The following is a 24256-nucleotide window of genomic DNA, read 5'->3' as shown; positions in this document are numbered from 1 at the left end:
GTTAAATAGCTTTTTTGAAACCATTGTTGTAAAAAATACTTACCATATTTTTTTCAAGTTTTACTTTGTGAATTTCAAAACAATATCCCATAGCCCTACCCTCGGATTGCGTTCTTTCTTAAGTTGAAGGCAGCGCCCTTATAGGGGTCCCAGTCCGGCCCTGAGATCAAGGTCCTATTTTATTTCCTATGAACATACAGTTTCACATTAACAAGTCATTTCATTGTGAGTCAGACAATTATGCAAGGAAAAAAGAAAAATAGCTGCAAAGGAAAATGCATATCCCTCGACATGGCTCAAAAACATCCGAGAGGCTTTACTCCAGCTGAGATTTTAAAAATAACCTGCAAAACCAATGAAGAAACTGAGGAGGTGGGAAAACGTACGACAATCGGCTCGTTCATCATTTTTTATTGTTGTGGCTTTTTAAGTTATTTTCGCTTGGGACAGAGTTTGAAAAATGAATAGAACCGTAATTTTTCGTTTTGCAAACCATCGCCTACTTCTCGAGCTATTCGCTGCGAAATATCGTCTGCAATATCGCCTGGGTGATAAGTTAATGACGTCACTGACTCTTGCCTTGCGGCACAATGCTTCTCGGCCTCGTGCATCCACCTCACGAAGTTTATTGTCACAAACCCTCTAATGAGCGATTATTTCCGACAAAGATCTTCAACAGCTTAATGAACCAGAACTTTGATGACGTCATTAACATATGAAAAGTGGTCGGCAACTTTTCAATTCTTTAATTTTCAAGTTATGAGAAAATGGCTGAAGGAGGAAGACTTTTTTCTTTCTTACTTATCTTTCAGGGAACGTGGTAGTCCAGTAGGTAGCACTTGACTGCTAATCGAGGCGTCCCGGGTTCAAATCCCGGATGAAGCCTTGGGACAACCGAAATTGAAATCCTCGAAGTGCGAGGTGGCCCAGGGAAAGGTACTACATGAATGTGTGAATTCACACGCCTGTAGCCTAGTCCGGGGTGAACTCTACCCTCACCTAGCCAAACAAATCTTCAGGTTGAATCAGAATTAATACTTATCTTTCCCATCCATTTAAAGAATTATCTAAATGAATCCTGATTTCGCATCTGAATGAACGACCCCATTACTATTCAACAATGCTCAATAAAGTATACGAATAATAGCTCATGTATACTGTTATATGCTATACTATATACTGCTATACTATCATGTATTAAACTACCTCAGAAGATATGACTCAGTCTCTTCACTGGTGAGACATTGAAAGGAAGCTTTCAAGAGTGAAAAATTGTATGTCTAGTGATAAATCCATATTGTGAGGTATGATGATAGAATTCACGGAAAACATCACGGAAAATCACAAAGTTAACAAGAGAAAAAATCGTATCAGGCATATGTACCATATTTCGTACTCACCCACCGAAATTATGATTGTAATGAGTGATAAAAAATCTATCGGGCTCACTTCGAAATCAGATAGATCAAATAGAAATACATTTTATGAAATTGAAATTGGATGGGAGGCACCAATTAGTGTAAACGCACTCTATAGTAATTAACGGAGTCTTTCTAATTTCCATGTCGAGGAAATAAAGTCATAATTATCTGTCATTACGTCATGAATATCACCAGGAGTAATTAGATTAGTTGAATGACTTTATAGGTACAAAATAAGAGAATGAATTTGTTGCGAAACACGTGGTAAATGAAGTACTTGATTTTCCGTGGTTGCAAATATAATTATTTTTATTTATTCTGAGACTGCTAATGGTATATAGTCAAATGACATGTGCAGGGAATGAGTATCAACACATAGAATATGCTTGAAAACGGGCAATAAACATTTATTTCCATTTTCAAATCGATTTAATACATTCAGCGCCAAACGCGCTGTTAGGAAAACAGTTGGTACACGTTAGGATTCTAGGAAAACGAATTTTCTGAAAAACAGCCGTAGTTTACGAGGATAATTGGTTTCGAAGACAGAGCACAAAAAATAGTTCAAACTTCCTCGGTACGAAACGGCAAAGAACCCTGTTTCGTGAGCCTTCAACGGGCTCGGCTCATTTCGAGAAACTCGATATTAAATAATTCATGTCTACGGTGGGATTTCCTCGAGCACACATTTCATTCTGTACCTAGGTAAAACGGAGCAAAATTTAAGACTCCTAGGTTTCCAAAATTAATGTAATATTATAATAAACCATTCATTAATGAAAAATATAGCTATTTCCTTTAAACCAATCACAACAATTTAATTCGGCGCTTATTTGAGAGAAATAATTTAATATATATATTTTGAAATATGAAGTTATTTTGAAATCTAAACACGGGTAAGACATGAATTTATCTTCCAAAAATATCCATTACAAAATTCCTCATTTATCGCGAGCTACGAAAAAATTTTGAACTAAATTTCCCGAGAGAAAATTTTGGAATGTCAAAAGGGGAAAAAAACTGTCCATGACATGAAGAATCTATGAAAAATGGTCGAGAAAAGTTTAGAAGTCTGAATTTTTTTCAGCATACATATCGCTCAATTTAATCATCACGTATGGTATGGTATTTGGAGGAGGCGACCGACAGCTGAGATCATTTGCACCATGAGGGAAGGGTATGAAAGGAAGGGTGGAGAGAAACCGGTGGAAAGAAAGCCTCCTCTTAACGAAAGGCGCAAAGGGTATCACGGATTATCGTACCATTCAACGTGCCATCCACACAACATTCGAACAGAGATCAGGCAGTCTCTGAAAATTCTCTGCCACCGCCGGGATTTGAACTCGAGCCCGTCAGATGGGAACCCAACACTATAGCCACTACACCAACCCTGTCTCCTCAATCATCACGTCATTTTATGTATAGGATAGAATATTGAAAACTTATTGTAAAAATCAGCAGTACTCATTTGTTCCTCGCATTGATCCCTCATGGGTTCGTCACATCAGCAGTTAAATCTCAATCTAAGGACCGGTAATTATAAGAAGCATTTCTCATTTGTATTTTGATTAGAAATATTTATAAATGTTTCGCCCATAATTATAATTCGAACATAGTTATTTAGTGTATTTGTAGTATGCAATAAGTATAACCCTTATTATAATATTTTTAGGATAAAAAATGGAATGATTTCCCGGGATTTCGTATGACGTGTCAACTATGATGATTTTTCCGAAGACGATTATGAGTATTAAATCATAATGGTAAAAAACTTAGTGGTATTTACGCAGAAAAATGGTTATTTCTATGGTCCTAGTAACCTAAATTCAACATCCCTGCTGTAACATTCCTCAATAAAGTCCTCATGAAGAAAATCGGGGGTACACAAAAACACGTACAGTTAGTTCACAATTTTTGTTAACACAAATTGCAAACACACTTATACAAGGAAGGTGCTCACGAAGAAAACCGGGAGTGACGACACGTTCTATAGGTTCAAAGTATGAGGACTTATCCAGGGCTATTGCACTTAATATATGTACGGTAATTTGACTTTTTGAATTAAAAGTGAATGTTACATAAATGGCGCCCAACATGGGGCGCCAAAACTGTAACGTTCACTTTTAATTCGACATACCATTGAACAAAATTTTTACAAAAACACTTGTCCAGGGTTATTATTCACGAAGAAAATCGGCAGCGAAGATACGTACCATTCAGTCTCAAATTTATTTAACACAAATTGCAAACACACTTGTCCAGGGAAGGTACTCGCGAAGAAAACCAGGAGCGCCGACACGCTCTATTACTTCACAAATCCAATTTGCACACAAATTGCCAATACAATTAGTAAGTTAACTTCCGGCGAAACATGATGCGTACAATCGAATGCCACTAATTCCATTATAATACTTCCCTATTTGTTTGTTTCTCGTCGTCAACCAGAATTTTTATCTATTATCGCGTTACTGTCACTGTTTCTTCATTATGTCAACAAGAATTGTTACACTGCGTTCATCCAACCATGCAAATTTTATACGTATAGAGATGAGAAGGAACAGAAAATTAACGGGGTTATTTGAAGGGTAACTATATCATTGCGGAAAAATTTCCAGAAATCTAATCCTAATGAACAGAAGAGAAATTTTCAAATAAAATGATGAAATGTATGCACTAAAAAGCTTAATAATTGACTAAGAGAGGAAAATAAACAAGGCTGTGCTCCAAACTGCCGAATATATGTTCATAAGTTCCTTTCATGAAGTACTTTATATATTTCTGCTACACATTCGTACTGCATCAATGATAATATCTTGAGTCGGTATTTCCTAGGTTCATCAAACCTGTTTAATAAATAACACGTAATAGTCAGCAGAACACAATGAAAATGAATTGATAGGCTAATAAAATGAAATTTTTAATTGACACAGAAATAATTACGCGCACTTTTCACAATTTCATTATGCTATAGATAATTTCATGATATCAAATTATCATGCCACTCAATTCTCCGAGAAATCGGGTTATTAATTAAATCACTCATTGTTTTATCGTTCGTCAAAAGTTTAATTCACATCAATTATACTTCGTTAACAGAATATGGAAAAATTATCTAGCCCGAGTGATGAAATAGCTCGTAACGATTCGATAATTAACCACGTAATTTCAATAGGAATAAAAAAAGAAGATCGAGATTTATGTCGGTATAACTCGTATGTCAATACGAGAGTAGAGAAAGGTTATTACTCTCATGAAATGTGACCTTAAATTGTTCATTAGTATAAAGCAACTGAAGCAATTAATCGATAAAAAAATTCCACTGGTAATTGAACAGCAGTGGTCACCTCCATGTGCTATTCATGTTATAAATTATTGCGTTTCATGTTAATACCAAATATAATGTCGCTGTATTTCGCAAGAATGAACATTAAATGAAATAATTTAGTCCCAAACAAAAAGTTCTCGCAACGATGTGTACGAATGCAATCATAAAAACTAGCACTTCACAGCAATAAACTATTCGCACCATATATTATTTCAGTTTTACGGTGACTGACATGGCTTTATTTGATTTTTGCGCGACGAACCGTGACTTTGATTAACCGGTATTGAGTCCCACGTTCTGCATATCACACATTTGAATGGTAACAATTTTTTTCTCTCATTTTCATACGTTCCTTTTCCATTTATATTACCTTCCTGTGACGCGTCCCATGGATGCTCAGATGATCAGAATGGAAAGTAAACGCGAAAGCATTATCATTGCGTCCTATTTTTCAATAAGAATGAACATTCACCGAATAGTTTGCTAGTTACGTAATTAACAGGCGTCAGAATGGAAACGATGAAGGAACGTATCCATGGCGACTTAGGAACTCTATAAGCTGGGCAAAATGGTGCAAAACTACATCTCAGCAGTAACATCATACATCACGCCACACCAAACACTCATTTCAGTAGTATGTCCAACTACGGAATTCACGATTGAAATACTGTCACCCTGATCATCAAATGTCACATACATCCGTCGAGTTCTACCAATCAGCTAAGCGTGCTTTCCTGAAGAGAGAAGTTCATGCAAGATTCCTATCGGGTGATACTGGAATCATCACATTTATTGAAGGCGGCATTAAATGACGTACAGCTCTCCCATATATGCGTAGGTAAAGCGCCAACGATATTGAACCTGTTCATCCAAAGTACTCAGTGCTGTGCTTTTTGCCTCGAACTTTAGTAGAGATAACTTCTAGTCTGGGACCTAAGAACCTTGGAGATCATTAAGACGAAGGTATACGAGTCTTGTAACTATTTCGACGGTATCTTACCAATGATAATCGTTAGTATAATTATTAACGTAGAAGTTAATTTGAGTCAACTGTGGTTTAATAAGGAAAACTTTTATGATCGGAAATATTATTTTCATAAAATATTAGCACAACGGGACCTTTAGGAATCATAAAAATGCTATGAAATTCAAAGGAAGTCCTGCCTTAGCGCTCCAAGAATAATATTTGTGAATTTTGAGAAACGCAATTCAAAATATCTGGAATAGTTCAGAGTAAGTTAACCAACAAACTTCCTGTCGCCCACGTTTTAGGGTTTAATCAAGAATATCATATGCATAAAATTGGTTTAAGGTTTCACTACTTATTACACTCGGCTACACTCGTTATTTTGCATTAGATTTATATGCAGGAGACCGATAGAAAAATGCTGTATTTTTAAAAAATTCAATCGTTAAAGTTATCAGTTCAGACACCATGATTTCCTTTTGATACAGACATTCATCAACTAAATCTTCCCTTTCAATAGCTCTCACGACCTTTGTCTTCAGCCATGTGCATACACAAGTGTTCTTTCTTTTTCTGATGAGTTTTAAAATTTTTAAATCAGAAGAAAACTTCTTTTACAATTAAAATTTAACTCATTCCAACCCCAGTAAATTGAAGCAATATATAAAATTGAAAAAATGCTTAAACCTTGGAACGAATAAGGTGTAACTGCGTTATATTGCCTTCAAAATCCTATGACAACACGACGTACGACCCGTTAAAAATACTTCAAAGTATTAAAAAGGGAATTTCATTTGGGAAAACGAATGTTAATTCTTGTAATATGCCTTGAGTTGATCGCAAAATGTTGAATATAATAAAAAACAGACATGTGCTCAAAAGGAAATCTCGATCCGTTAAGAATTGCGAATGACAAACAAAAATCGCTTTACACAAATGGCACTTCTCCTTAAAATTACAATTCAAATTTAATACACAATTAAATTTAACGAAGTCGCCACAAGAAGGTAATCCAACAGGCAACTCCTGACGCAGACACTGGGATTACTCTAACTTCTGACTTTTTTAATTCTACCTATTAACCTGTGTACTTGTTTGTTCGCAAATTCAATTCGATATGAGTTAGTTCCAATTAAAATTGCATCCTTTAGTATGGCAGAATATTTTTTTTTGAAAAACCATCCTTGTTCTTTCATGATACCAAGAAATTTTGGATTTTTTAAAGCGTTAAATTTGCTATCATTGAGCCGTATTAATTGAGCCCGCTTCGAATGAAGCGAAACAGGTGATAAAAATCTCGGAAGTAGTCGAGTTTTCCTCGTTTTCCTCCAAACCAGAGCTATGCGTAGCGCAATACACGTCCAGCAGTTTGCCCAACTCCTCCTTCCACGGAAAAAAAGCTCGCCATTTTTAAAATTGGACTTGAAGTGTTCGATTGTTAGCGGGGGTTGGGGGGAGCGAAGAGGTTGATTTTGGCATTCGGCGAAAAGTCACGGGGCCGCAGCGGGCAACGGGGGGAGGGGGGTTTATTCCCAGAAAGCGAACACGCCGCTACAATCCCAACCGCTTCCCCTTGCCATCGCAATCACCATCACTACCGCCCACGATTTCACCTCCCACACGGAGATACATGGTACTTCAGCGTGGCGGCCTTGGTATACTCGCCTCCTACCCGCACATTAAGGCCCGAAGCGGGAGCATCCGAATTTCACAATAACCTGAGGCAACCATAATAGGTACCGGAAATCCACGATGGACTTAGACTATTACTTATCAAGCTGTTTTTTTTGTTCTTCGATCCAGTGGGTAGCAATTTTTTTTCAGTAAAATGCCTAAAAATGAAGCCTTTTTAAAGTTAATTTTGTATGTTTTTTTCCTAGTAATTGATTACTATTCATTGATCGCAACTATGATTAAATTTTGTGCATCTAAATCTCAATTCTGTTTTTAATAGAATTTCTTAGCTCTATCTTCTCCGAGTCTGTGGAAACAATAAAAAAAAACAAATTCTCAATGTAAAAATTGTTACCACGGCTGGCTGCCTTTCCAATATTGAGCTATTTACCGAAATATATCATAGGATATAAATGAAGTTTTTAAGTTAAATGCCTAAAAAATAAGTCTATTTAAGTTTAATTTTGAAATTGGTAAGGCACGCACTATCTTCTAAACTTATCTCTTTACCTCGTATTTAATTACCATTCATTGATCGCGAATATGAATAAATTTAGTTCATCTCAATCGATTCTGTTCTTAACAGAATTTCATAGATCTCTCTTATGCGAGTCTGCAGAAAAATTATTTTTCGGAAAAAAATGCCCTATGAAAATTTTGTTACTATGGCTGGCTGCCTCTCTAGGATTGACCTTAGTACCAAAATATATCATAGGATCTTAATTAAAGGAATGGTTTGAATACTTAACCTGCTGTTGTAAATAATACTATTGCAATGCTGTGATTGTGTAATCGGTGTAACCCAGAGCGGATTATACTAATTTTAATAGAACAGCAGTTTATACCCGTATAAAAATTAACACATGCCATAACACTCATTATATAAACAAATATCGGTTGAATAACAAATAAATTACGAATTAATTCACGGAAAAATATTATTAGAATTTTTTCTTCGGAGATGAAAGACAGCAACACTATTCAAAAGAATGGGACGCAAAGAAAAGGAAAGGATTATGCCTGATGAAGGAAGAAAAGACTTTTCTTAGGCTATTTCCCAAAATTCCAAAGTGGCTGCTCGGAAAGACCATAAATCAATTAAAACCTCTTAAGATCCTTTAATAAGGAGCTTGTGATGCTAAATTCCACTTAAGAAGGGAAACAACGTAGTTTCCCGAAACTTTTCCGACGTAGTCTTTGGCCTGCTTAGAAGTATACGTTTCTACTGCCTAATCTGTGTCCTAAATGTAAACATTTCTAAAATGCAAACTAGCCTAATCAAAACGATAATCTACCTAGTTAGGTGCATTTTAACTCCAGGTATTATTAGGAAAATGTTTAAATCTTTCTGTTACCGTTCACATACACATTGCAATAAGACAAACTTGAAAGCCTTTCAGTCTACAACCGTAGGGGTCCACTAAATAAGGAATTTTCAAATAACATTCTATAAATTTCTCTCATCGGTTGCCTTGAGGTGATTTCCTTATGTATCGAGTAGAAACGTAATGTCATTTAGATACTTTATATATTTTCTCTCAGCCACCCTTTAAGAAAGACGTCACGCTGCCAGAAAACTTGGCAAGCCTGGCGAATTCCCTTTCTTTCGCTCCTTCTGGCCGAGAAACGAACGCTGCAACTCGGAAATCGAACACCGTAAGTGCGCACGGAAGAATTTGACCCCGATCCTGGACGCAAGAGGCTCTTTCCTGACTGGAGGAGAGCCATGGGGCTGACATAAAACTCTCAACTCTCGATTCGCAGCGCAGTAGAAGAATTAAAAGCCTTTCCATCTACTTCCCGGCCTACACACTGAAACAGGTAATGGCATAAATTAATGTTGGTGGTTGCTTTCGGGAAATGCTGCGTAGGAGGAGTGAAGAGTCGAGCAGGTAATGTTACCTACGCAGCATTTCCCGAAAGCAACCACAAACATTTATACAAAAAATATGGCATTAATTATGTATATATTTTATTTATGGCATCCCTCATTCTTCCTTATTCCTTTCCATAGGGACGCACGAAGGAAAAAACAATAAATTTTTAAGATTAAGGTGATGTAACATCTATTGCTTCCTGTTAACTTCAAATTCAAATTTCAAGATGTAATTGCAATTTGAAGGAAGATGCCAAAATCTTTTTTTCTGCCCACAGAAGTTACACAAGCACACATGTAATTAAAAATCCGAGATTAAAAAAAAACAAAAACCATAAATATGAACCTCTGTATGAATATCCTAAAGCGTAATCACAACCCAATACGGGGTAATCGCGGGGTAACGGGTAAAAAATCTCAAACTGGGTGAGATTGCGGAATCGTATTGTTGATAATCGTTCAAATATCTCTTTTAATTAAGTTCAAAGATTAATTGCTTCAAACAACTAAAATAACTAACTTATCGTCCAAAATTAATCATTTAGTGTCCTGAAAAATCTAGGGTACTACATAAAATGCCAAAAAGGTTGAATATCCTAGAGAAACCGTTTCAATGGTAACTGCAAAGTGCACCCAAAAATATTTTCGTTGCCATAGTTGCCATAGGTAACTAAGTAGTTAGATCCCATGTTTACGGACAAAAATGCTTGAAAGTGTCGCCCCTACCAACTCCTGAGCAACCTCCCTCGTAAGGATTATTCACCAACTTGAGAGTGGATCCCTAATAGGGATTCCCTACTCTAAAATAAGGCCAAACACCACCTGCCATGACGCTGTAACATACCGATGGTCGTCAGCACAGTGGAGGCGAAGAAGACGGACTGTAGGTAGTCCCAGCGGGCCGGGGGCAGAGTCTCCTCTCCACCCGCGCCGCCCCGGGCCCACGAGGCGTCACCGAGGGGCAGTCCAGCGTCGGCGGCCACCTGCAGCGCGGACTCGTACTCCAGGAGCTCATCCTCGATGGAGGGGAAGTGGAGGAGGGCGGCGGGGGTGGAGGGGGGAGGAGGGGCGGAAGAGGGGGCGGGGGAGGGTGCCGCTTGGGAGTGTAGCGAGGGGGAGGGTTGCTGGTGGTACGGGTGCTGGGTGCAGGACGAGTGGTTGGCGAGGGCGGAGAGAAGGCGCCGCCTCGCGGTCCACACCACCCGCGCCCCGCTCTGCATCCGGGACTCCTCTGCGGGCCGCTCCAGCATCCGGAACACCTGCCGGGGAAAATCATGTCAACATTGGTATTAGACCTCGTAATTACTGGTTAAAATTTTCAGCGAGTTCCGGGCAAATCCCAGAGCACTTGCATGCACTGATGATTTGCTCAGATGCATGCATCGGGTTTTCATGCAAACAATCATCATCACATCATTGTTATTGTACCGCATCTGACCGCATCAGTGTCGTCGTCAGTAGTACCGCAAACAGTCGAAGTGCTTTGATTGGTGATTAAGTTCGTCGTTAGGAGATTTTTAGGGTAGGATATTGGATATTATTTGGAAACATATCAGCTCATTATTATTAAATATACCAAAAAGAGTAGGATTGTTGACTTAAGCCCCTTTGAAACAACTTTACTTGGCTAAACTAGGAGTAACCATGGAGTTGATGACTCGGAAACAGCGCCTGTTGGTCCAAAACAACTAAAAATGCTATAACGCTACTTAGGTTAGTCTTTAGTTGAAAAAAGCTCGTTATCGTGTCACTAAATTAAAAATAAATATTCGCTAAGTTAACCAGTAGAGGAGAAGATAGATCACTTTAGATCGAGATAGATAATACAATCACTAATTGGTGCCGCAATTAGTCACGTTATGCCAAGTCAAGTAGTTGTGAGTGGGAGATTATTCTAAGTACTTCGTCTCGAATATTTGTTTGGATAGAAGAAGTAAATTTCCTCTGTAGATGCAGCACTTTCACTTTATTACCGAAAAATATTTCGTGGAATTTATGCTGAGAAAAATATTGCCAGTACTACTCGTAAGGATTGCCTATTTTTCATAGAGGTAGAGGCTAATCCAATTTTTTATGCTAAGTATGTTCTTCTTCATTTCGTCGAAATTTAAAAAATGTTTCATATAAGCCATGCCAGGGATTTTAATTTATTGATTAATTGGAGGGAAATTGAAGGAAATCGTGATTCAGCAACGTGAAACAAGTAATTACGCAAATATGAACGGAAATCGGCAATTTTCCAGAAATATCAGCGAGATTAGCAACTAAACAAACAGAATTAGGTTAACCGCAATGTGTTTCATATCAAATGCCTCATTTTTGTGATATATATCCCCTCAACTCTCCCACACTTCTTGAGAACTCAGAACTCAGGAGGAGGGAATTTTTCGTTTTCGATGCAAAATAAAGGTTAACTTGAATTAATTAGAATTCAAATTTTTTAGCCATTTGAATTAAACTCATTATGTCCAACAGGCAGAAACCCTTGTTCACTTTTTGTTTTAGCAAAAAGGCAGACGTAATTGTTAAGCAAGGTCTCTCATGCTAGTAATTTTACCTTCTTTATTTTACAGTCTGATTAAAAGGCAACTAGATAGAAGAGCACCATTAAAAAACTGCGATGGATGGTAACGAAGTTAGTACCACTTGGTAATGTTCTTGAACAAACTGCAATTACTTCAGGAATAAAAAAGCGGAATATGTACACGCAGCTAGTTTATAACGACTTCCTAAGAAATTCATTAAAATTTGATGAAATGACCAAATATTTACCATATTGTATGTGAATATTCTTACAAGCATTTAATAGCTCGGTTATAAACTCCAAAAGGAAACTTATAGTATAATTTACTCCGGCCTTTTCAACTTCTTCAGTCAACGCAATACACTTATGCATACTTCCCTTCAGTTAATGGAATATAATGAGGCCAATCATTGTAAATATGTGCCTTAAAAATTGCTTGAGATATGGAGTTTGATGCACACTAATATTTCTTAAACAAACTTGTTTTCCTCTACTGCATCCGGTCTCTCTCATTTTCTTCGTACCAAAAATTTAATACTCTAGAAATAATGCCGAAAGTGAAACGATAGTTAAAAGACTAATTCTCAATTTTTTTCCTATTATTCAACAAGAGATTAAAAGAAGTCATATTTTTTAAAATGTTCACAGCTCCAAATACACTTCATAATCACCGAAAGAGTTCCTATTTTAGATTTCCAGTCAATTTAAAATAATAGCCAGAAGCATCCATTACTATCGCGTTTTTCTGATTGACGAGATGTATTTGGAGAGCGGTAAGAATGCTGGAATTTGATTTCGATACTGACGACTCCCCCATTTCTCTGCTATGCCCAATTACATGATACAATGCTAACTACATGATACAATCATAACTACCGCCTTCGAATTGAATTTTTAGGTAATCGATATAATAATTATCATTATGAATCGAGAAACTATTCACTAATATATGTTATGACCGACTTCATGGAGGTTAACAGTTTCTACGATGAGAGTCGATGTTATTAGCTCTCACTCGGTTCTTCCAACGGACGGCTGCTTTGGATATATGCGATGGTAGGGCTCACACCGTTGTAAGCGTCGCCGTTTGTCTCCTGTGCTTGGAGCACAAGCAAGTTGCTGGGGTAGGCTATTTCCAATTAAAAGAGAATATTCGTTGTTTCTTGGGAAACAGAAGGATAACGTGCCATTATAAAAATGCAAATGCTGTTGTTTTTTCTATCTAATAATTCACGCCCCTTTGTGTCGATTATTTTTACAAATTATCGTTTTCCAAACTTTATCAGCCAAGAACAAAGTAGGCGTTTTGATTGGGAGCGTATGGTACATGGGAATACACAGTATTGAGCAGAAGAGAGAGTGGCAAGAGAGGATAGAGAAAATTTCTCGGTACCCCTTTGGGGTTCATAGGAGATTGCCATCTACAGGGTCGTATCCAGAAGTAGTAGGACTGTTTTTTTCCGCACGGGCAGAAAGATTGAGGGGGGTCTGCAAGACCGGATGTTGTGAGGGGGAGCCTTGGGAACAGATTTTGATGTGTGGCATTCGCCTGTGTGCATTAGTTGAGTGTGGACTACTGTTTTCGTGACCTCCTGTTTCGACGCCTCGTCGTTGGTTGCGATGGAGCAAAATTTAGAGCAGCGGTACGTCATCAATTTTCGCTAAAAACTCGGCAACTGAAACCAAGAAAATGCTTACGCAGGCCTACATGGAGGATACCATGAACCGTTCCTCGACATTTGAGTGGCACGAGTTGTTTCGGGAGGGCAGGGAGGTCGTCGAGGACGACCAACGCGTCGGGCATCCGTCAATCTCGAAATCGAAAGTGAAACCGATGTTGATTGCATTTTTTGACTGTCGTGGAATTGTCCATAAGGAGTTTGTACCTCCTGAACATTTTGTAAATGCAAGATTTTACGTGGAAGTGCTCACATGGCTGCGAAATCGGATCACACGCGTGCGACCAGACCTGGTGGAGAATTGGAAGCTCCACCACGACAATGCACCGTGCCACGTCGCGTGGATTGTGAGGGATTCCCTTGCCAAATTCGGCGTTTCCACGTTGCCGCAACCCCCCTATATCCCTGATGTGGCACCACAGGACTACTTCCTGTTCCCCAGGATCAAGAGGCATCTCAAGGGGCATCGTTTTGATGAGGTGGAAACAGCCCAAGCGGCGACGACGAGGGCGCTGAACTGCATCCCGGAGGACGACTTCCGGAAGGCCTTCACGACCTGGAAGACTCGCTACCAGAAGTGTGTGGATGCCCAAGGGGCCTCTTTTGAAGAGTGTTGAGCCGATTTATCAAAATGTTCAATAAATAAATTTTTTTTAAATCAGTCCTACTACTTTTGGATACCACCCTGTATATATAACCGGTAATCTGGGATACACTGCTCACAGCCTCGGTAACATTGGTTTATAATATGACAATCAGGACCATAATTTTTGATCAGGACACTATGCGATTCTCGGAAAGGATAATACCCAGAGAATTGGAATATTTGGGACTTAGATTTCATGGTCACATACGTACTTGGATTTTTAGGTAAAGGAACACAGCAGGTATAGTGATAGCACGTTTGTCTGTAGACTCAGATTTTAAGTAAGACGGTGAGTGGAAGACACTAAAGAGCAAGCAATGAAAAAATATATATATTTCCTTATACTGTGCACGGGATTAGCTTATTACCCGCTCCAAAACATTGATCTTTATGCGTGTCATATAATTTTTGTTTTTTTTCCCCCGGGGAACAATTGCAGTAAAGTTTTCTCGGGTTTCACACCGGGTCAGGTCCTCCATATCTCCATCCAAAGTTTCGATGAACAACTCGCCCATCGTCATCAAGGATTCTGGAATACAAATCATTGGATTCCTGAATCCTTGTTGGAAGTTGATGTGGAGGACCAAATCAAACGTTGGAAGGAGATATGGAGGACCTGACCCGGTGCGACACCCGAGAGAATTTTACTGCGTTTATGCGTTTCTTTACATGTGTAGACTAAAAACGGCGTGTGAACGCATACCCCAGCAAAAAGGTTTGCACCGAGAGGATTAATGTTTTGCAACGAGAGAATTAACTATAGAATGCTTTGAGTTACGTTTTCCCTTCGAGTGTGTCAAGAGGTGTGCCTATCCGGCAGGATGTCCAACCTCAGACGTTGTACGACGTAACATAACAAACGGTAATGAAAGAACGACGGATAGGGTGCGTTAGATGCAACCGAAAGTAGCCATAAGGGGCTTGGGAGCACGAAATCCCCTTGTGTACTTGGTGTCTGGGAGGTATGGAATACCCGCCAGGTTAAGCAGGAGAAGCGGGGACTCTACCCCAGAAATAATTTTTAGATAAATGGTTCAAAATTGTGAGTTTTACGGCTTTCTGAGGGATATTTTATTAATCCTAACACAATATTTTATAAGTAGTTTTAATCCAATTGAGTAAAATGGACTTAACTTAAAAATTTCTCTGAGCTCTGGGGGTGGGGGGAGGTTTATCCCCAAAACCCTTCCCTCGCTGCGCCACTGGTTTTCGTAGCCGTATCAAAACACATAGCGGAGAGACAAACAGGCATCCTCTTCATATATATAGATAGATATTCAGAGAAGGCCATTTACATCTTGAGGAAATGGTAGGAAAGGGAGAATGGAATCTGCGGTAGCCTACGCCCAATGATAGACGCCAAGGAGGTCAAGGCTTAACGTTCAACCCGACGGACAGAGTGTTGTATTTGAGGTGCCCTCCACAAAGCACTGCAGCAGGAATGGGGCAGTCCTGAAAAATCTCCGCCACCATCGGGGTTCGTAACCGTACCAACAGGGTGAAAAGCTCTAGCAACCAAATTTTTCCGATCGCCACAATTGTTTCTTTTAGTTAAAAAAGAATGCTTATATTGCTGTGTGATAGATACTATGACTAGGGTTTTATTTACGGGCTGGAAAACCAATTTGGACACTTCTGAAGACATTAAAATAATCATTGTCAGAAATAATAAAAAAATGTCCATCTTATTCTAATTATTATTCTCTTAATAAATATCCATTCAATGTCACACATCATTTTGTGTCGATTTTTATATAAATTATTATTTCCAACATTAATCAGGACATGGGTGTGTGTGATCGTCTTTTGTTGATTTTGAAATCTTCCGATGTAAACGCCTCATTGTGCTCATTACATTCGGGGTAATTGAGATAAATAAATAAGAACAAAGCAGGTGACTTGTACGGGAGTGTGTGGTACATGGGTTTAGTATATTTTCACGTTGACAATTTCAATGCAGTGAAATCAGTCCCTTTCCATGGACCACCATGGCTTCTCATGATTGAAGTCCTGCCAGAAACTAATGCTCTCTGGATATTAGACGTGGGAGTTCTATGACTTCACCTGGATCGAAGCCGAGACTCTCAAGAGCCCAGCGCTTTACTCACAAGTCCATCCGGAGCATCATTAGGAAGACATTAGTGGGGCAGTAAGCCAAGTGCCCTTTGTCCTGTTTCCTTTGAAAGGATCGTTTCCAAACCAATTATTCTCTTCACTGAAACGAGACAAACGACCCGTCTCCTATCCCCCATGAAGACTGATGTTTCTGAATCGCATCACCCGTGGAAAATATATCAACCACTGGAGCCAAATATAAGTGTCACTCACCGCATCACCATTTCATTTCCAACTAAAATGCGTATACATATAAATAAATCCTCTTCAATTCATAATTTCTTGAAAAGCGATCGCCATTGGTCGGGATATGTTGGGGCACCCCAAAAAAATGTACGGTAATAATCCAGGCATCATCAATTTTCCTTACTCAGGAATGGATTACATTCTCTATCTTTCCAGATTGCAAATTCCCGAATGTGGAAAAAAACTCTCTTAAGTTTTTTGGGAAGACAGAAGCGTTTTGCATACTTATTAATTATCCTATAACAGAAAGAAGACCGTTTCTATGTTTAATAGAGTTTTTTCAGTAATTTTTATGTTTTTTCAATACATTTCATTTTATCTAGCTTATTTTATAATTATTTTTCCATATTTTGTAGGTGAACACTGTAAACTGATGTTAAAATATTTTTATAGGCAAATCTCATTTCGTGAAATTGTATGCTGTTCATAAGTTACTTGCTTCAGCACAAATGTAATTTAAGGTCTGAACTCTAACTCAGCTAAAAAAACAATGAACATCTGTCACAGCCTTATTATATTTTTATATTTTACCAAGACGGAAAAATAATGCTTTTGCAATGACATCATCAGACAAAAATGAAGTCAACTTTCTTAATTACTTCAAAGACAATCCTCTAAAAATAATCGTTTTGTAATAGCCAATGATAAGGGTTGCTTGCACAAGTTTATGTGAAGGTATAAATTAATCATGAAACTTCTATTTTTGACCTAATCTTTAAAATTAAGGTTGATCGACCACTTGGATAAAATAGTTAATACGTGCATGAACTTATATTAAAAAGATTAAAATTTATTTTCAAGGTAATTTACATGTGAAAATAAAGCAGAATCATGCAAGAAATAATAACAATTCAACTTTTATAAATCAACAACAGAATGAAAAAAATGAATCGATTTTTATCTTGTGGAATTTTTCTATCACGAAGAAGTTCGTTCATATCATCGTTAGTCTATGTCTACAAAAAGAGTCACAATACCCTATTACGTAATTTAGCGAATATATTTGAGTAATTAGTCCCCTATTCTAAAGGAAGACACTGTGATGTGGCATCGTACATCAAAGGAATGTGATGGAAGGAAAACACTTCCTTAGTAATTTTCCACACTAACAGAACAAGCACCGATCCAGATCTCAAAGTGCAACCGTAATTTTCAAGGTTGGTGCTTGTTACGTTATAGAGTGGAAATTTACGACAGACTCTTTTTTCTTCCACCACTATAACAGAATGCAACTGAATCGACTGAATTAACCGAAAAGCAGCAACTCTGTTTTTCAGAATGTTTCCAAGACGTTAGTTCATGTCTAAAAAGTGAGTCAATTACCTTATTACGTAATTTACCGAATATATTTGAGTAATTAGTCCTCGATTCGGAAGGAAGACACTATGATGTGGCATCGTGCATCAAAACATCCTTTGACAGACCACGAATGCCAATTAAAGCCGCGAAGGAAACGTAAGCATCAACTTGGGGGCTCCCTGGAGTTGACTTAGTAATTTATTCTGGGAAAAATTAACGTCAAATGTGGAAGCACGAGAAAATTTCGTTCTCATCTTTTGTGCGCTGTCTTCGGAACTTTGCGCCCGAGATTCTCACGCACATGTGCACCAGAGGAGTCGTGTCCCAGTTACGCAGCCAATCAAAGCAATTTTGGAACGAGTTTCCTTCGGCGCTGAACCAACCAGACCCTTTCCGTGACAACCTGAGTGAGCTTCGGGCGCATAATTTCAGCGCTCAGTCAAGCGTCCAATTTAAAAGCCCGCGGAGGCATTAGGGGGTGGGGAATGCCAAAGGGTTGCGTACCAACCACACCGCCCCAACTTACATTGTTGGAAACTTTTTGGGAGGGATATCAGGCGACTGGGGCTCGAAAACGCTAGTAAGAGATACCCGGGACGGCATGGATCATCGGCACACTAAGAAAATAACCTTAAAATTCATTAAATTTGCCTTATAAAAGCCTTAATATTATTTATTTCACGTAGCTAAGGAGGCAGATAGAAAAGCATTTATATGAATGGCATTTTTTGTACGCGATTCTTATTTTTGACAGAACTTTGCCGGACGAGTTTGACAACTTTTGCATGTTTGATCTGAGGTTTTCGCGACGTTTCTTCATAAGAGTCTCGGCTTCCGGGCATTCCTCCGCGTTGAGTTGTCCATAGATGACGACAGTTTCTCTAGCCATCCTGCTGGTAGCTAAGTTTGGCATGATTTCCAAATAGACCCTCATCAAGAAAAATATGAATTAAAGTTGAATAAATACTCTGCCTTTTTCGGAAATCCATTAAAAATGTACAACTGCGTACGAGAAATTGTAGGACTGCTACCTAATGGAGGATTTAACTAGAAAATTAAGTACTCAAGACTACTATTTGTGTTCGCACCCTTTTACAGATTAAGAGAAGCTAAAATGTATTACAATTAAAATTGAATCCTTTTGAAGGAAAGGGAGCTTTCTCTATAAAAGATAAGAAAGGCAAAAACTTTTAGATTGGAGTATGTATTAATGAATGGTGAAGGTACTAGTATAGAAATGAGCAAAGTTGTTTGCAAAACGGACACACACCACTCCTAATTAGAAGGATTTTGTGGTGCGTTATTTTGAATGCACATATTTTCAAGCAAGCGAAAATGAAAATAATTAAAATACTTCTAAATTAATTTATTTGATTGCACCAAAGAAAAATCTTTTACATATTGTGCCGGTTAAATCAGATGTGATACATAAAGTAAAGTAAAAAAGTAATACATTGCGTAAAAACATTTATAGCAAGAAAGAACTCAACTATTAATACTCTATTGAGACATATCATGTGCAAACTCTTATGAAAGACTATCATGATTTTTATAGATAAAATAAACGCAGAAATATTATTTTACAAAGCGTCTTTAATTTATAATGGAATGTCTCCAATATGTCTCACATAGTGGAAACGAGAGAAAAATGTCTTTATCCGATGCATGCTTACTGGAAAATCGTTAAATCTTTTCTTCAATCAGATATGGTTGATTTTTCTGTGTAGCTTTATCTCAATGTTTCCATTTAACGCCAAGTGGATTATCTGTCCCAAATTTACATCACATGCATTTTCGGAAATTAAGTAAAATGGTAATAGTAATAAGTGAGAAGAACAGAAGGATAGCATAGAAAACAAATGAAATCCTTTGGAAGCCAGAGCAACATAATCGGCCAAATCATGAACCATGATGGCCTGATGAGGGCTACCGTTAAAGGATAAGTGGACAGCGAAAACAGGAAAGTAAGCCCTCGAATGGAATATCTGGAGCATTAGATGAACAATTTGAAAGAGGAGAGCTAATAAGGTATGAAATGTTTATGGAATCGGAAAAAAAATGACGTAATTAACGGGATATCTGTTTGCAGCATGGTCAAACTAATATTTGGATTTCCGATCGGGCATGATGGGGTTTGAGCATTCCCGAGATATCACCTTATATTTACCTACAATGTACGCTGGAATAAATACCACCAATTTGACCGTAAAAAGATTAGGGATTGGAGGGAAAGTCGCTAAAATAAAGTGCATAGCAAACATCTACCGTACCGTGAATGGATTAAATCAAAATTCTCTGCCCCCATATTATCCGATTCGTTTGAACCAAATACTGAAATGTAAATAGAGACTTGACTATTTATTGAAGTCATATATTTGCCGAGAGACTAGGGAAACAATGGGACTGTACACTACTCGTCTGATATTACAAGTCTATGTTCCTCTTGGATAATTAAACAGGGATCCGCAAGGGATAAAGGTGCTAGGCATAGGCCAGCGATCAGTCACTGAAGAATATGGTTTATTATAACTATTTCGATAGATATATATGTTATCACTGGCTTCGTCAGAGAGGTTACTCATAATATTTTTTTAGCCACCCACATCGTATTCGGTCAGTTTATAATTTAAGTCAGTACCGGAAACCCGATCATTGACTACCGATCTAATTATCGAGTCAAGAATGGCATTACTGTCTACGGTGGAGAAGCATGAGCTTCACGTGTGATGTTCTGGTCTAGCCTGAAAAACCTCTGCACCAATCGCGATTGTAGTCACTGCGGCTATGAGCGATGTACTCATTTATAATGAATAATGAAAAAAAGAGTTTTTCTAGGAATAAGTAATGCTTCTTTGTAGTTTACCAGCCAAAATGACATAATTTGAGAATATATCTTGATGGAAATTTATAAAAGATCATACCTTTAATGAGTAAAAGAGTAAATTAGAACCCAGTTCTTTTTCATTTCTTTATTGCCACACCTCCCAAAACAACGCTATTTGGCCTTTACATCGGGGTTTTCATAACATTTTACAATTAAACGTACACGAACACCCATTTCCAATAAGGGCCACCTACCAAGGTGGGACTCGAACCCGCGACCTTCGGTTTTCTGGGCGAGGACTTTACCCCGCCGCCACCGAAGCCTGCAATAATAGCGAATAATTATTTTCTGCCATCATTACTTACTTACTGCTGGGAAGTTATTAATCTCAGTCGATTCTTTGCCTCGTGGATGAAATTGCCACTTTTACCAACTAGAAATTGCTTCCTTGGCCAGGAAGAGAAATGAGGATAGGAGGACCAATCACCTGACTGTGAGTGCGGCTAACGAGCAATCGCCGCGCCGTTACACACTAAAACATGTTATATCTAGGAGACAGTTACACGGACGCAAAAACGGAGTAAGTTTTGGACCTATGATAACTATCACTTTTAATTTCAACCTTGAAAATAATATTCCTTAGCCTATTTTAGAAAATTAAATTTATTTCATTTAGGATTTATGAGCGATCTCTAGATGTTACACAAATGACCTTGATAAAATTCTCTCGGGTTTGGCACCGGCTAAAGATGTGTAAGGCCTTAATAAAAAGACTGAGGAGAACATCAGCCAAATATAGAGACCGTTGATTGATAAAATACAACGATCAATGACTCGATTAAAATTCCAACCCCCCTGAGCCAATTTGAATGGGTCGCAACCGTCCTTCGGCAAGCTCGATACAAACACCCGGCGTGGACCAAACTCGGCACTCAGCCTTAGCCCTGATGATGATGAGGGAGTTTCTCATCGAAACGTTAGCCGTACACAGCGTTATCCGCGACGATTTTATCAATATTATTCGCAGGGAAAGCCTACGATCTTTTATCAGCAAATGACCTGTTTTTTTTTTCAAATATCTATTCTACTCCCCATAGAACATTTTAAGAAGTTGAAATCAAGAATACGAGAATTATTTTTTAAATAAGCCACACACAAACGTGAGTACACTACTGGAATCAAAATTTCAGTCTAAGAACGCCGCCTGCAGTTGTGTGCACCACTACCATTCGCCTGGTTTAGACGGCCGCGATGAGATGCAAAGGGGAGACTTTGTAGCGGGGATAATAAAAAAAAGAAGTCTCCGAGGTACGTTAATGGAAGTCGATCGATCAGTGGCGCTAATAATTGTCGAAAGCAGACCGCGTCGCCCGTCAGTCGCTTTCGGATGCGTGCCCGCCCATCACTTCCGCCACCGGGGGTCGGGGTTGAGGTTGGACATCAATCAGGCCCCCCTGAAGAGGAAATACTACGTCACGCGCGCGTCCAAGGGAAGTGGACGGTGGGTCTGGGGCCAAACTTGGCGGCGGCGGTGAAGGAAGGACACCCAAGAGCGGATAAAAGGGTCTTTTGTTTACCTCCAGGGGATGGCTGCGCATATTTTTAGCATTCCCGAGTCCAACCTATTAGGATGAAACCATGATCCTTGGATACTGGTCATTCGTCTCCAGGTTGTTTGTGGTTGTTTTCCATTCAAGGACTTAAGGAGTCGACTCGTCTGGAGTAATCAAGAGCTGTCGAAATAAATTAAGCTCTGCACATAAAAAATGAACTTGAAGTAACTTGACTCATTATGAATCAAATGAAATTATGATGTATTACTTTTATCACAATACGAATCGCGCATCACTCAAGGAATCGTTTTATAGGACCGATAGCTTAATCCTATATCTATAGACAAAATTACCTTACCTACTACAAAGTATTTCAAAGAAACTTCAAGACTTTCCCAACAACTATTACAAGATGATAACCGTTTCAAGTTATCTTATTAATTAGAAGACGCTATCTCATCTTTTTAACCCCATAGATATTTCAAGTTTGGGAAAGTTAAGCTGTTGGGAAAGAATTCCAAGGTATTTAATTAAGTTATACAGTCTTTCTCAGCATGGAATCAGATGGTCAACATTGTAAACTACAATGTCAGTATTTAAAATCCATCTTTATTGGATTTGTGCAACCCATCCTGGAATATTGCTCTCCCACTTGGTCAACTGCTTCTCCCACCACACTAAAAATACTCAACCGTCCACTCAATTTCTTCCTAGCAATAGTACGACATTGCATACCTCACCTCAGACTCTCTTCACGTGAAAAAATACTACACTTACTTGGATTATTAGACCCCACTCACTGCCGATTGATATCCGACATCAAATTTCTTCACTGCATCATGAATGGGTCCCTCATATGTATTGATCTCCTGCATTCTTTTCACTCCGCATTCAAGCCCGCAAAACCCGCAAAACTGAAAATCTACACCAGCCCAAATTCCGAATGTCAATTTCCCGTAGACTCCTTTTCAACCGCTTGCTTTCTCTTTTCAATTCCTCTCAAATAATTCTTCATCTGTTATCTCTTTGCCTCCCGCACCAGTTTCAATAGCAATTGCAAAGATTTTCATTTTGATACCCACCTTTTGTTTGTATTGTATGTGTTCAACATGATTGTTAATCATGAGATTATTTTTATAATTGTTTTTATTATATTACTTATAATAATTTTTTGTTCATATAACCCTATGTGAAGGCCTTGGAACTGTTTTTGGCGTTAAAAAATAAAATAATATGAATAAATATTAAGCCGAAGTGATGGAATGAGCTTTAAATAATTTCCTACAAATTGATTTCTCTTGATTCAATTTTTGTTTATTTCCTTTTCCCTGGGTCTTTGGATGACTTTTGAATTGTTGTCCGACTGCTGGGCTGACATATCCCCTCATAAGCATATATCGAAATTCTTGCATGTGTTGCTACACTTAAGTATTATTACATTTTTTAGGGGTCATATGGCAGAGGTTGAATATAGGATGGTATATTTTTGGTATATTTGACGCGTGTCCATCAAGAAAGAAGGAAATTGAGTATACTTCAAACGACGCCTAATGAAGATGGAGGTTTAGCTATTTTTCTTCCATGAATAAATAATGGGACTCTCCATAATGAAATGTACGATCGATCGAAAGAAGAATTGCTCGTGGGAAAACGGTATAAAAAGACGGGACCGAAAATAAAGCTAGTTGGAAAAATTGCATTGAAAGGATGAACGAATGCAATGCAGTTTACCGGACTGCAATTTTCCTTTCAAGGGCGTTATAGATAGCGTCCGCCCGTCATTTTTTATCCTCGCATACATCGAACAAAAACCTTTTTATGATTACACAAATACAGAACCACAATTAGCTATGAAAAGCAACCAATTATTTACAGCTAAAATTGAATTAACGTATCCCATTCAGATATACAAGTCACATTTGAAATGACTGCATTCCTTTTAACTATGCCATTTCTTCGATGGTTTGTTAAGCGCTGAAAATAATAAAAGCCTTGGAATCAAATGTATTAAATATTTCTTAACTAGAGCAATTATTATTCCTTTAATCACTCATCTCTAATCGCAAGTTTTGCGCTACGATATTCATAACGTAATATTGAATTATTA

The 24256-nt window shown here is 38.2% G+C and overlaps 1 protein-coding gene across 1 annotated transcript in view; it reads right to left on the bottom strand.

The window, feature by feature from the left end:
* LOC124154333 (TWiK family of potassium channels protein 7-like) overlaps nt 1–24256 on the bottom strand; it is a 93057-nt gene that overhangs the window by 18182 nt on the left and 50619 nt on the right. Inside the window, exon 2 of the mRNA XM_046528004.1 lies at nt 10108–10522. Coding sequence (XP_046383960.1) covers nt 10108–10522 — 415 coding nt within the window. The remainder of the gene's footprint in view (nt 1–10107; nt 10523–24256) is intronic.

The sequence above is a fragment of the Ischnura elegans genome, chromosome 2, assembly GCF_921293095.1.
Source record: "Ischnura elegans chromosome 2, ioIscEleg1.1, whole genome shotgun sequence".
In the NCBI taxonomy this organism is placed as follows: Eukaryota; Metazoa; Arthropoda; class Insecta; order Odonata; family Coenagrionidae; genus Ischnura; species Ischnura elegans.
The sequence above is the reverse complement of the archived record's forward strand: the minus strand, read 5'-3'. Positions and strand labels throughout refer to the sequence as shown.